The sequence below is a fragment of the Prunus dulcis genome, chromosome 3 (assembly GCF_902201215.1).
Source record: "Prunus dulcis chromosome 3, ALMONDv2, whole genome shotgun sequence".
NCBI lineage: Eukaryota > Viridiplantae > Streptophyta > Magnoliopsida > Rosales > Rosaceae > Prunus > Prunus dulcis.
Genome location: NC_047652.1, coordinates 20,308,029 through 20,320,658, shown reverse-complemented (window position 1 = coordinate 20,320,658; position 12,630 = coordinate 20,308,029). Strand labels below are relative to the sequence as shown.

The 12,630-nt window shown below is 38.2% G+C and overlaps 3 protein-coding genes across 4 annotated transcripts; 1 reads left to right on the top strand and 2 right to left on the bottom strand.

Moving 5' to 3' along the window:
• The first annotated feature begins 1,331 nt into the window (after positions 1 to 1,331).
• Positions 1,332 to 4,139, top strand: LOC117621020. Its single transcript, XM_034351280.1, has 5 exons — positions 1,332 to 1,762; positions 1,843 to 1,887; positions 2,010 to 2,300; positions 2,422 to 2,597; positions 3,698 to 4,139. The coding sequence occupies exons 1-5, from the start codon at positions 1,552 to 1,554 to the stop codon at positions 3,878 to 3,880; spliced, it is 906 nt and encodes a 301-aa protein (XP_034207171.1). The 5' UTR covers positions 1,332 to 1,551; the 3' UTR covers positions 3,881 to 4,139.
• A 214-nt stretch (positions 4,140 to 4,353) lies between these two features.
• On the bottom strand, positions 4,354 to 7,542 carry LOC117621019 (thylakoid membrane protein slr0575-like). 2 transcript variants are annotated; one of them, XM_034351279.1, is made up of 10 exons: positions 7,302 to 7,542; positions 7,071 to 7,271; positions 6,945 to 6,991; positions 6,722 to 6,824; positions 6,331 to 6,417; positions 5,757 to 5,840; positions 5,445 to 5,498; positions 4,919 to 4,999; positions 4,695 to 4,740; positions 4,354 to 4,573 (listed from the first exon to the last, which is right to left on the bottom strand). In XM_034351279.1, exons 1-10 carry the CDS (start codon positions 7,425 to 7,427, stop codon positions 4,506 to 4,508), a joined length of 897 nt encoding a protein of 298 aa, XP_034207170.1. In that variant the 5' UTR covers positions 7,428 to 7,542; the 3' UTR covers positions 4,354 to 4,505. The 2 variants fall into 2 exon arrangements, with proteins under 2 accessions (XP_034207170.1, XP_034207169.1); XM_034351278.1 differs by having other exon boundaries at positions 7,071 to 7,542.
• Positions 7,543 to 8,091: 549 nt separating this feature from the next.
• Positions 8,092 to 12,569, bottom strand: LOC117620596. Its single transcript, XM_034350711.1, has 12 exons — positions 12,096 to 12,569; positions 11,774 to 11,874; positions 11,603 to 11,689; positions 11,333 to 11,501; positions 10,866 to 11,219; positions 10,255 to 10,406; positions 9,942 to 10,148; positions 9,761 to 9,848; positions 9,506 to 9,680; positions 9,151 to 9,264; positions 8,959 to 9,061; positions 8,092 to 8,841 (listed from the first exon to the last, which is right to left on the bottom strand). The coding sequence occupies exons 1-12, from the start codon at positions 12,216 to 12,218 to the stop codon at positions 8,439 to 8,441; spliced, it is 2,076 nt and encodes a 691-aa protein (XP_034206602.1). The 5' UTR covers positions 12,219 to 12,569; the 3' UTR covers positions 8,092 to 8,438.
• Positions 12,570 to 12,630: the final 61 nt, after the last annotated feature.

Below are 12,630 nucleotides of genomic sequence, written 5' to 3'. Positions count from 1 at the left end.
TACCTTGCTTACACATTAGACAAAACTGACGACTATGATGAGGTCCAGTGGTGGGGCCCTCTGATCCCCGTAATTGGAGGACCGCACCACCCTCAATCCGCCCTTTTTCAAAGATGTTAACAATCTCATGACATGGATATGCACAGCCACACAGACATTCTCACCCCCACTCCACCCCTCAAGCCAAGTGCCCTTCTCCCTCCACTTCTTGCTATCCACTCTTTTTCTTCGCCATCCAGCCCAGACCGAAAGCAACCCAACATTAATATCTGCTTCATCAACTTGTTAGCTCTTAGAAACCATACCCCCAAAAGTAAAAATCAGATGTAAAACATTTGTTTTCCTTTTTAATAATCAGAATTTTATGCAGTCATTGATGGAGAGGTCACAGGAGGGAAACAATTGTTTGAATTTTTCAAATTCAAAACTATTTACAGTAAGGACAATGTTTTTAAGACTAAAGAGCCTGTAGCTGTATCTCAAATGGTCATCGAGTGCGTGATTTTGAATACAAGTATCACTAGCATTAATGCAAAAACTATTAGATTTTGTGGTTACCTTGAGCCTATAAAAGGCAATTACTCAAAGGGCTTGGAAGTACAAAATATACTTTGCTTGATAAAATATGTACTTCTAAGTTAACCTTCAATTGCCTCACTGCACTTGAGTTGCTCAACAAGGCCATCCAAGTACTTCCATGATGAACTTCCATGTTACCCTGTGCTCCACCTGATTATAAAAGTTTCTTGACACTTCTCTGTCAATTTGAATACATTTTCACAAATTAATCAAATCATATCTTCCCTGACTTCAATCAAACAGTTTCCCACTAGGGAAAAGTATAATGCATTCACATTCAAATGCTAAATTTGGTTGGATTGTTGGATTAAAAAAATTTCAACACATCGTACTATTGCAATGTTACTCTTTTCATGAGCAAAAATACAACAAAATTGTGACCCACATTCCTGTGGTTATTTATCAATTTTAAGATTCTTTAGATCAATTCCAGTGTCAGCTCTGCAGACACCTCTCACATCTTACCTGCCCACAAAGAATGGTGAATGATCTTTCAACCTTTCGCATTTGGTAAAAAAAACCCAAGAAAATTATTGGAAATACATACCCCTTGGTTTGCAGTATTTAAAAATCATACCATAAAGTTATGAACTTTGCTGGTGTATAAATTGAAACTTTGTGGAAGTAAAAATATATTCTTGACTCTTAAAATTTGTACTGCAGCTTCTCTCTTTTCTTTTTTGGAAGGAGAAGGAGAAAGCATCACCCTTTATGTGTACGTGTCAGTTTGTGTGTGTGCGTGTATGTGTGGAATAGGCAACCAAAGCAATATGCACATTGCATATACCGCCATGTTTAAACTGATACAAATGTAGCAGCTACTCTTTTTAATCATATCTTCCCAGAAAGAGAAATACAGTTTACATATTTTGAAAGTTGCTCTGCATGTTTTCATACTTGTTCATGTGGCCTTCCGTTACTGATTATAAATCTTGAGAAAGAAGGAAAAAAGCTCATTTTACGTTCTCCACCATGGAAGAGTCACCATATGGTTCAAGAAGGCGAGATGAGACAGAGTTCAGTTTGAGAGAATGGGCTGTGAAGGCTAGAATCAGCCGTGAAAACACAAATTCCAGAAGGTTTTCAGCTTCATATGTTAGAAGCTTCAGAGAGGACACAAGGTCTTTCAGATCAAACATAACCATCTCTAGTACTGCTTCTTCTCCTGGCTATAACTTAAGAGGTATACTTCTCTCTGTTTTATTCAAAACCCAGCTTGCATTTACTAGTTCTCATCATTTCCTCCCCTTTCTTTTTATGCAGACGAAATCGACCCGGCAACCTACTCATTCACCACTGCCCTCAAAGGTAAGATTTTTATAATGATTTAAAGAAATTAGCAAGAATGGTACTAAACTGCAAACATGATCATGAAAGCATGTTGTTAGTTCAAATTATAACATACAGGTTTGTGGTGTTTTTTCTTGCAGCATTGCAGGCAAGGTCAGCATATCATAGTTGGGAATCTTTGTCACCAGATGGGTTTGCTTTGAATTCTAAGTGGAATGAAGCAGAGAAATATATATGCAACCCTCTATCAGGGCAGGTTCCAATGGAGTGTTTATCTGCAAAAACACTGAGTGGAAGATCGTTTCGAAACATAACCAATAGAATTACAATGTCTGCACCTCTTGTTTACTCCTCCCACTCAAGACCAATTCATGCCAAGCCTTCTTCTAATCCTGCAAAAGAAGATTTTGTTCGTCAGTTTCCAGTTCCAGGTTCAACCCTCTATCTTACCTCATACTCGTCATTTTTCACTCACAAAAAAATGGTTGCTAGCATTGGAATTTGGATATGCTAATTAATTTACAACTACCATACGTTAATTTCTCAATGCAGAGAAGAAAACAGAAGGCACGACCAGAGATGTGGGGACTCAAAGCACACCTCCTGATATGAGTTCAAGTAGTCCTCCTAGCTCTGCTTCAACACCTTCAATCATAGAGAGATCGTTAAACCGATTCCGAGTAGGAGACTCGCCTAAATCAAATGCAAAATTAAAATCTGATGAAGAGGTATGTTCTCGCTGATATCCCAGTTAACATGCTAACACTTAGCCATGTTGCTGTAGGTTTTTAAGGTTAATTGTGTGGTAATAATTAAGGATGTTTCTAATTAATGATGAGTTTCTCAAAGATGGGACAATTAAATGAAGGTTGCATTTTATGGTTGGTGTCATAAAAAACTAAACTATGCCCTTCAAAGTGGGGGGACTAGACTAGTAGATTAGATTGAATTGGTCCCTCTTCTTGGTCCTTTTGTTTTCAATGGCACATGCCTATCCAGTTCTGTTTCCTCGATATTTTCTCCCAAGTGGCCCTGCTTTCCAGCACATAAATTCTTTGGCAGGGAAAACAATTTGCCTCTTGCCTCTGCAATAAGTGTTCTTTCTCAGAGGCTAAAACCCCGGATGACTCATTTTCACAATTGCGTACCAAGTTGCAAAAACCACACTATCAATTTACTTTACCTTTTTTCCCTTGATTGATGAACTATATGTTTCTTTTTCTTCTTTTTACGCCACTTCCTTTTGTTTTATGTGGAACCCCTGAAGATTCCTCAGTGCACATGTTAATAAGGATTCTTCACTTTTCTGGTCCTTTCTAATCCTTTGGGGTTCTCAGTGAAAGTGCCCCATCACTGATGATTTTTTTTTTTTTTTTTCCTTTTCTGCTTCTTTTTGGAAAAGATGGTCATGTGTTTCAGGGTTGTTACTTGGTGATTTATTTCACTGTTTAGTACAAGTTTGTTGCTCCAGAGAGTCATGTCCTTGTAAACTGATGCTAGACTTTGTGACCATCAAGTTGTACCTGATGTGAGGAGACTATCATTTCATTGTGACCCTTGTGATCAAATTTCATGACTGGAAGGCTGATGGTTGTAGAAAGTGACAGTAGTGTCTTGAAAATGATGGTCCCTCTCTATCTAAGAGCTTAATTATGCCCAACATGGACTTCATTTTGCACCATTTGTTTGGCCTAAATTTATACCATTTATGCTGGAACCAATGAGTTTGGGTCAAGCTCAGAGCACAAACCCCATGTACTAATTTCCTAGTCAGATAACCAAATATTAGAAAGTAAGATATTTTATGCGTGGGTTATATTAAGTGCAGGTGGAAGTGAAAGATACAAGAGAGCAAGAAGAAACAAAAAGAGAAAAGGAAGAGAGAAAGAAAAGTGATGATGAGCAACAGCGCAGGCAAGGTGGGTGCTTGTCATGGATGAGAAAAAGGTACAGAGAAAAACACAAACCAAGAAAGAAGAATATCTTTCTTTCTCATCTCAAAGGGTGCTGAGAAAAATTAGAGAGGTGGAAATTTTTAATGATAATGGTAAAAAGAATATTGGAGGGCCGAAGGAGAGATTCTGTGTGTGCAGAAATCTTTGCAGGGTCACTGAGTGCGTCTGTGATTAAGAAAAGAGAACAATCATGTATGGGGTCTTTGGTTTGGTGGTTCTTTTATCCCTTTTTCTTTGTTGTAGTATATTGCTCACTCAGTGATGTTAATGCTTTTGTTCTTGTTCTGTTTAAATTGGCTGACAGCTTGAGGTTCACGTGCATGCTTTTTATTTGTGCTGTAAAAGTGGTAGGCCTCTCTGTCAAAAATAACTTCATACCATATGGGATATTTTACTGCTCATATAGTAGGGAACTGAAAATCTAAAAAATCTTAGAGGAGAAACGAAAATTAAAATAGGATTCAAATTTGATATGAAGATCTTGGAGTAAATATATCAGTCATGGGAATTCGTGACAGAAGAATTTGAATAAAAAAACCCAGATTTTGTCATGTTTCTGATTCTCTATTCAAAATTGTATATATGATACAATAAGATTTTGTCAACTGAATTTAAACAACAGTTTTACAAGTGACAAGAGGCTGTGTAATGATTAAACTACATTGCATTTTTTTACAAGTGTTATGCAGAGGGGTCAACGTTGGAGTTAGAAATGAGTCGGACTTCATATAGATTCTTCTCTCCCTTCACTGCACCAGAAAATAAATATTATTTCAAAACGTTTGGTGCAAGCAAAATTCAGATTGTTGTATGACTTCAACCCTCTAAATTTACAAACTTCGAAATTGAAGCATTTAGGTATAAACTCACCGATTTCAGCTGTGATTCCTGGTCCGAAGAATGACGCAAATTTAGCCTAAAAGTTGTTAAGAACACATAAATCAGTATGCAGTATCTTTTGCTATTTGGAATTACAAGGGTTAATAAATCTTCAAAATGCAAGAAGGTCAAATAATTATTATCCTGTGAAATTTAGGAGAACTTTAAAACATGGTCTTCATGCTATCAATCGTAACAGGACTCTCTGAGTTTACCTGTCTTTGTTCAAAATCTGATAACTGCAGAGCTTTTGCCTCAAATACCAGGACTAGAGAGTATCTACCATCTTCTGTGACCTAAAACCATACAGTATAATTTGAAATAGTAGCAACTGGGGAATAATGATGGTCACGCTCTGACACAAATCAACTAAAAGCCTCATCAGCTATCAACTTAGTAAGCAAGGCTGAAGGAAATAAACGATTAAAACCTTAAGAATCTAGCAAAAAAAATTCAGGGTTATCAGCCTGCTCTTGTATATTATCAGGAAAGAATAAAATTCTACTTTTCTAGAAATTCCTAAACTGAAAATCAATTGCATTAGAGCTATAAGCCTATGACCACAGAAGTTGCTTTTAGCCTGTTAATACATCCCCAATATCACTTGTATAATATATATATATATATATATATATATATATATATAAAAGAACACCCGACATTAAAAGGATTTCATTGAATGGGAGGTAATCAAAAGTTTACACGCTTGAAGTTGAAACCAAGTTTAGGTGAGAAGCATACCTCTTCGCGAATGCTTTGGAGAGTAGGTGCACTCCTCCGAGCAATTCCCCCACCCTGAAGGTAAAACAGGTAAAAGAAAAATGATAAGCACAAAACAGAGTTTGAAGCAGATATTCCCATCACAGTGTAACTGTGCACTGTGCATAAGATTATCTACATCTAAATAATATTAGAAGTGAAGTGTTGTGATAACAAGTAGCTTCCAAATAGGATATGAAAGACCAAACATTTCTTTCCCTCATGCAGAATATTCCGAAACAGCTGCATAGATGAATACATTTCTCGTATTTAAACACAACTCAGACAACACACCTGACCATACTGGAAAATTCGTTTCAATGCCTCATCCAAATGCTGCTCATCTCCATAGCGATACCTTGTAACATCATTCCTGACCTAATTACATATATCATATCATTTGGCCAAAAAACCCAGTATTGAATGCATCAAATGTTGATACAAGAGACCAAGTCTAATCCACTCATGGACTCAACAAATCAGCCAACATTTTGAAAATTTAGAACTAACCACTAAGTCGAAAGGGGTTGATAATATTTCCTCAACATTCTATTTAGTATTTCAATGATATTGATTCTCAAGCACACATTTTCTCATAAGGATCCTATTCCCATCACCCCACCGGCATCCAATATTGTTATGAGTAAGCACATGAAGAAACTACAGAAATATGTCTAACTGCAAACATCTCAATACAGACTGGATAATAAGAGATAACGATGAACACCGCATTACTGGCCCATTACATTCCAAAGTTTTTGAGGGTTGATGCAATAAATTTACCACACCATATATAAACCCTTACAACATCAATTTTCTTAAACCACCACACATTCATGTCAAGAATGAGCCAATTCAACGTAATTACCTGCGTAAGGATTGGGGTGGCACTTGTTTCCCTTAATTTCAGAGCATCCGAATAAGTCAAGCATGGTACTGGCTTTAGCTCTGCATACTGCAAAACAGAGAAACATAAATACAATCAGCAAATAGAAAGACAAATTACTTCAAGTCAAGAAATGAATCAAGCCAAAATTTCAGTAAATAGCAGAGCAAGGACCTAGGTGTGTATTTGTTTGACAACCAAAATTAATGAACTAGACAGAAAGTTCATGCAACCAAATCAACAACCAGTAATGTGCATAGCTGGGAATAGCCTGGCTAACACATAAACTATCTTAAGAAGCAGAACCATGCAAAATATGTTCTTAATTACTGTTCACAAGCTAATTTACACAATATGTTACTTTTAATTTTACCTTGAAAGCCATACCAATGATTGCAAGTGGGAAGCCATATGTGAGCATCAATGCTGACCATTCAGACCCAGGAAGGATATTAAAATACGCCCCAAAACCATACCTGTTTGTTCACAAACACATGAGTTATGAACAAATATGTATTAAAAAAAATCAAAATATGCTTCACAAAGTTAGAAACTTTAATGCTATCCAAGTACCAAACAGAGGACAAAGAACTCACGACAAGAGTGAAAGCCCCCCACCCAGACCAATAACCCCAAACGAAACCTGCATACATCACACAAAAAATTAACTGAAATATTTGTAGGTGCGTGAATGAAATGTGAGGAAAGTAAAGCAGAGGTACCTTAGCGAGGGAGAACTGGTCGTCAGGAACGACGGTCTTGTCGGCGGTGGAGGAGACGGTGGTAGGCTGGGTTGAATCGGCGGCTCGTGCTCTGGTCAATTTGGGCTTTGGCTTTGAGTGTTGGTGGGCCCTAGGCCCAATGGGCTCCAGATGGACGAGGAAGCTGGTGATGGGCCTTGGTTTTGATGAGCTAGTGTTATGGTGGTGGTGGTGGTGGTGGTGGTGGTGGTGGTGGTGGTGGTGGTGGTGGTGTTGCAGAGAGAGAAAGCGGTGGCGGTTGAATTCGTGATATTGGTGGGGGCAGAGGAAGATTCCTTTTGAACTTGCAGTTACAGTTGATAGTGCTTTGGTTGCCATTTGAGCTCTCTGTCTTTCTCTCTTCTTCTTCCTTAAAGGTTGAGACTTTCAGAGAGCACAGCAGTTATGCAGTGGCTGCTCCCAACCGCCAAAGTTCTGATTACGTGTCCTCATGTTATCCATTTTCTTTTTTTTTCTTTTCATTCTCCTTTGAGTTTCAAGTTTAACCAGAAAAATGAAAAATAAAATAAAATAGATAGCCACCATGTAAAAGTTGATGGGCCTGGACCTGCATATGGCCCAAGTCTGATATTATTAGTAGGTCCAATTAGGCGAGAGCTTCTATAATAAGGCTATGTGGGGAGGAGTTCAATCTATCTAGCCGCCCAATAATAACTCTGTAATTGTTCGGATGACTATCGAGAACACAAGTCTGATATGGCTCTCATTAGACCTATATTTGGCCTAAGTCTGATATTATCACTAGGCCCAACTGACTAGGAGCTGCTATAATGAGGGGCAATGTTGAGGTGTTCAATCTAGCTGCACTGTAAAAACTCTACAACTGATCAGATGACTGTTGAGGACCCATAATTGTAACCCCTCAGGCAGTCTCTCTGAGCCTGGGCCTGGACCGAAGACTTCAAGTCTGGCCAATCCATTAATACAACCTAGAGAAAATATTGCATGAACTTAAATGATCTTAAACCAGGAACAAAAATCAGAGATGGATCTGGAAACATGAAATTAATAAAAGTTTCCAAAATGCATTCAGAAAATACTGAAAAAAGGTTTATCCCCAGAATAAATACAGAGTATGATCCAACCATTGAAAGGTTAAGAACCACACTTCTGTGCTGAGGCAGCTGGCCTGTTTCTGAAAGTCGCTTCTCTTCAAATCAGCAATGCCATAGAGAGCAAAAGCCAAAGTAGGAAACAGCTTTATGCAGAAACTGGGGCAGCCAACTACTTGGATGTTATCATCCTTATTACATATTTAGACGGTTCTGCATTTAAAAAAACAAAAACTAAAATGGACTTGAAACAACTGTCTTCTGATGGCTAAAAACTCTAATTAGCCACAAGAATGAGCTCCATGTTTCCTTCATTACTTTCAGAAGAACTGAGCTCCATGTTTTCTTCATTGCTTTCCGAAGTACTGAGCTCCATGTTTTCTCCATTGCTTTCCGAAGGACTGAGCTCCATGTTGTCTTCATTGCTTTCAGGACTGAGCTTCATGTTGTCTTCATTGCTTTCGGGACTGAGCTTCATGTTTAGTTCATTGCTTTCGGGACTGAGCTCCTTGTTTACTTCAGTACTTTCAGGGCTGAGCTCCTTGTTTTCTTCATTACTTTCAGGACTCAGCTCAATGTTTTCTTCATTGCTTTCAGGAATGAGCTCCATGATTTCTTCATTACTTTCACAAGAAGTTTTGGAACGCTTTTTCCTCATAGCCCTCTTTTCCTTTTGTTGCCTGCAGGCCAAGCAAACAGCTTATGCATCAACAACCAGTTCATTGGAAATGAGAAAACGGTTCGACATCAGAACAATTCAACCTAACTAACAATGCAAAACAATTATATGCGCATACTTTAGAGTTAGATGAGCGAGGTATTTTTCGACCCCCTCTTTGCCTTCAGCACCATAAACGAACCATTTTTCGTGAGACGGAGATGCATCCCATTTTCCCATATCTGTACAATACTCGAAAAGAAGAATTTTAGCGTATAAATAACTGGAAAGTGGAACTCTATGCACTTTGTTTGGCGCAGTTTGAACTAACCTTGAAGCAAAACACCACCTTCACCACCAGTATGGCTGTTTAATTTCCAAAATACACGACCATCAGCATCCACAAGATGAGGCTGTGTTCTCATAGCATCAGAAAATGGCTTCTCTGTAAAATAAGTCAAAACAATTTTAACAAGTGCATGTATAACAAGGACACATGGAAGATACGGAAGCTTAATAATTAGCAAAATGGTAACCAGATATTCATGAAGAACCAAAACATAAAAAGCACTTCAACCAAAATAAAAATAAAAAACATCTCAAGTATTCCTAAAGATAGTTTTAACAACAATTCTGGAAAAAATAATAATTGAAAGACACTGAAGATATTAGAAATGGGAACTTACTTTTAGGTACCATGGCTGCTGCTTCAGCGACCTCCGCCTGAGCTTGAGCTACCTCACTTTCTAGTCGTGAAACCATAGTATTAGTATCATGTTTTTCAATTGAGACAGGACCATCCTTTTCTGCATTTACCCTCTTCGCCTTCTCAACCTCCAACCTCTTTTGGATTTCTTTCTCCTGTACATACGATTTAGTTAAAAACGGAACTACATGTAGGCTGAGGCTCCAACAGATGCTTGCCTTATTTTTAATATTACCTTATCCTTTGCTGCAGCAACTTTTCCTTTTGCATTCTTTGTTTCAACAGATTCTTCACTTTGCATATCTATCCAGTCCCTCAGTGTACTGGAAAAAAGATTGAAAAGTTCTCGTCAGTCTTAACCCAGAAAACAGGACATTACAAAATTATAATTTACATATTACGTATCTTCTACTTACTTAGTACCAAGAGCCTCGTCACAGAGGAAAGTTAAAAGCCTAAGTCTCTGTGAGAAGTTTAACATCTCATATCCAGCACTGCCTTTGCTAAAACACTCTGGGGGAAGTCCATCCATTACATTGCCCGAGATGCCGGATTTAGAAATGCGTTTCCCCAAATCTTGGAACCATGTATTCTTATTGCTTGTTTCACCTATACAGTGAGACCTAACAGGAAACAATGTTAGCAGAAACTGCATGAATTCTTTCCACCATTAAAGCTTACTAAAGTACTATATGCATAAATATCATATATACTAGGTAGAGTTCTTACTCCTTTCCTGTATCCTCCTGTATGAAGGAGAGCATCATGATATGAAATCGAATTATTGAGGAGTACTGTTCTGGGCGTCCACTTCGCCCCCTTCCTCGATGCAATAATTCTTTAAGTAGATGTTCAGCTTGGTCTCTTTCAAAGTCTAGCACCTAGAATTAAAAAAAAAAAAAAATTAAATAAAGAAAAAAGAAGAAGAGAGATTTCATATCAAATGCAGTGGACATTTATGAATGTTTAAATGTTTTAGCACAAAAAATTAAAGGGGCTGTTACTCGCACTAAATAAAAAAAAAAAAAAAAAATTCATCATGCATTCCTTGAAGTGCATTTTCTCTCTTTTTTATTTTTGTGAGGAAGGGGTGTATGATAAGTCTTTTGGAGTGCTAATAACAGTTTCCATCATTAATATGCACCAGATAAGAACCATTTCATGTTGTAAAAAATATAAGAATCATGTAGAGCCCAGTATCGAGTATAGTGCATAATGAAGTGTTCAATGGCCAGGCACAAAGCCATGGGACAAAATGATATAGCAAAAACAATTAAAACAAGATCAGAGCACCATTTAGACTTTTAGTTCGATATTTGATAGAACAAAGTGAGAATTACCTCTCCAAAAGCTGAGAAAAATTCCAAAAATTGCAGAGCATTTCCAGCATCCTCAGGAGGTATCTCTATCTGCGCTGCATCTGTTACAGGTTTGCCCTGAGGCAGGACGGCATCATCCTCACCCTCTTCTGCTTTGTTCTTTTTCATGCTGCATTCCTTGCCTCTGCGGCGCCCTCTGCCAGTCTTGGCCTTGGCATCATCTCTGCCCTCATTACCAATTTCCATCAACCTTCCCCGCTTTGCTTTCTTACTTTTCAGCTCATCAGAGTCCAGTGTTTCATTCAAATTCACATCATCACTTCCTTCAACAGAATTCTCCTTCCCTCGTTTTCTCGGAGAATCAACAACAGGATCCTATTAAAACACAAAAGCATAAACCCACTTTAAACATCACTCATCCAAACAAGATAACATTAAAAAATATCAACTTGCAGCAGCAAAATACTATTAAATCAAAACCACCAAACCTCGTCTAAAGCAACAGCCTTTTTTCGCGAAGCACCCTTGCGTCCAGCATTCTTGTCACGACCTAAGTTCTCTAGCCCTTTCACACTCAACATTTCAAAAACAGATTTGAACCCTTCTGCCTTGGCTGTTGGTGCAAGAAGACCAGTGGGTTGGAGACCTTTTTTGTTCCTGGGAAAACAGGTATGTCTAATCAGAATAACAAAACACCAAAAAAACTGCAATACAATTTAATAATAATGATTGCTAGGCTACTAATTTCAAACACTTACATGCAAGTACTACAATTACAGATGCCTCTGCATTTGGGACAACTCCAGTTACCCTCACGATCCACCTCCTCAGCTATTTCTCCATATCTATTTTCAATTTGATATCCCATACCAATTTATTCCGCAAATTTTATTCGAAAAACCAAAGAGAGAGAATTGTTTTAATCTAACCTGTTCAGGAGACATCTGCAACATACATTAATTTGACAACGACGACCCTTCGTCTTGATATTGGTGCATGAGGCCGCAAAATTCAGTGTCTTCTGCCGGCACTGCGGAATGTAACCAACAAACCATTAAATAAATTGACCAAAACAAAAAATCCCACCTTCCATAATTTCCTACATTTTCTATCATCCGAACAAGAAAAACAACAACAACAAAAGTCTAAGAAAGTCTACTCTCCGTTTCTTTCAGAAATTTTCTCACCAACCAAACACACCACAAATTGGGTACGCAAATCCCACTAAAAATTAAAAAATCAAAAAATCACCTGATGACAGGTTTTTCCCTTAGCTCGGCCTCCGTGCACACGGTTTTTGACTTGGCCCACCATATCATCCCTGACTCTTTCGCTCTCATTCTTCTGAGCCAAGGAGCTCGAAGAACTCGCCATCTCTCTCTCCCTCTCTACCTCTCTCTTCCTCTGGATCTCAACTCTGATGCTCACTCGGACTTTAAAGCCTCAGATTTCAGTTTCAGACAGCCTGTGGCTCGACACTTGAAGAGCATGCCGAGCCGCTCTTTGTCTTCGTCTTTCAAATTTTGGCCACTTGGCGGGAGAGTTTTGGGCAGAACTCGAAATTTAGGAGTTACGAACAGACAGACAGACAGACAACCCATTTTCTAATTTTCTGGTCTTTTTTTTCTTTTTTGGATTTGTAATTCTTTTTTGGATGGCCGTGAAAATGGAAAGGCGCGGGTGTGGTTCTTAAGATATATTTCCTTGTATGGTGGTAATATTTTACCAACTTTACCCTGCTTACCATTTTAAGTTGTATGCTTTCATATATCTTTCCATAGAAGAA

What these genes read in the sequence shown, in the direction of transcription:
- LOC117620596 (XM_034350711.1), bottom strand. Translation starts at nt 12,218, where the DNA reads ATGGCGAGTTCTTCGAGCTCCTTGGCTCAGAAGAATGAGAGCGAAAGA. An exon ending in AGGGAAAAACCTGTCATCAG is followed by an intron (nt 11,875 to 12,095) that starts GTGATTTTTTGA and finishes TACATTCCGCAG; the next exon opens with TGCCGGCAGAAGACACTGAA. An exon ending in TGTAATTGTAGTACTTGCAT is followed by an intron (nt 11,502 to 11,602) that starts GTAAGTGTTTGA and finishes CTGTTTTCCCAG; the next exon opens with GAACAAAAAAGGTCTCCAAC.
- LOC117621020 (XM_034351280.1), top strand. Translation starts at nt 1,552, where the DNA reads ATGGAAGAGTCACCATATGGTTCAAGAAGGCGAGATGAGACAGAGTTC. An exon ending in TCCTGGCTATAACTTAAGAG is followed by an intron (nt 1,763 to 1,842) that starts GTATACTTCTCT and finishes CTTTTTATGCAG; the next exon opens with ACGAAATCGACCCGGCAACC. An exon ending in ATTCACCACTGCCCTCAAAG is followed by an intron (nt 1,888 to 2,009) that starts GTAAGATTTTTA and finishes TTTTTCTTGCAG; the next exon opens with CATTGCAGGCAAGGTCAGCA.
- LOC117621019 (XM_034351278.1), bottom strand. Translation starts at nt 7,427, where the DNA reads ATGGCAACCAAAGCACTATCAACTGTAACTGCAAGTTCAAAAGGAATC. An exon ending in ACCAGTTCTCCCTCGCTAAG is followed by an intron (nt 6,992 to 7,070) that starts GTACCTCTGCTT and finishes TGATGTATGCAG; the next exon opens with GTTTCGTTTGGGGTTATTGG. An exon ending in AGGAATCACAGCTGAAATCG is followed by an intron (nt 4,574 to 4,694) that starts GTGAGTTTATAC and finishes TTTCTGGTGCAG; the next exon opens with TGAAGGGAGAGAAGAATCTA.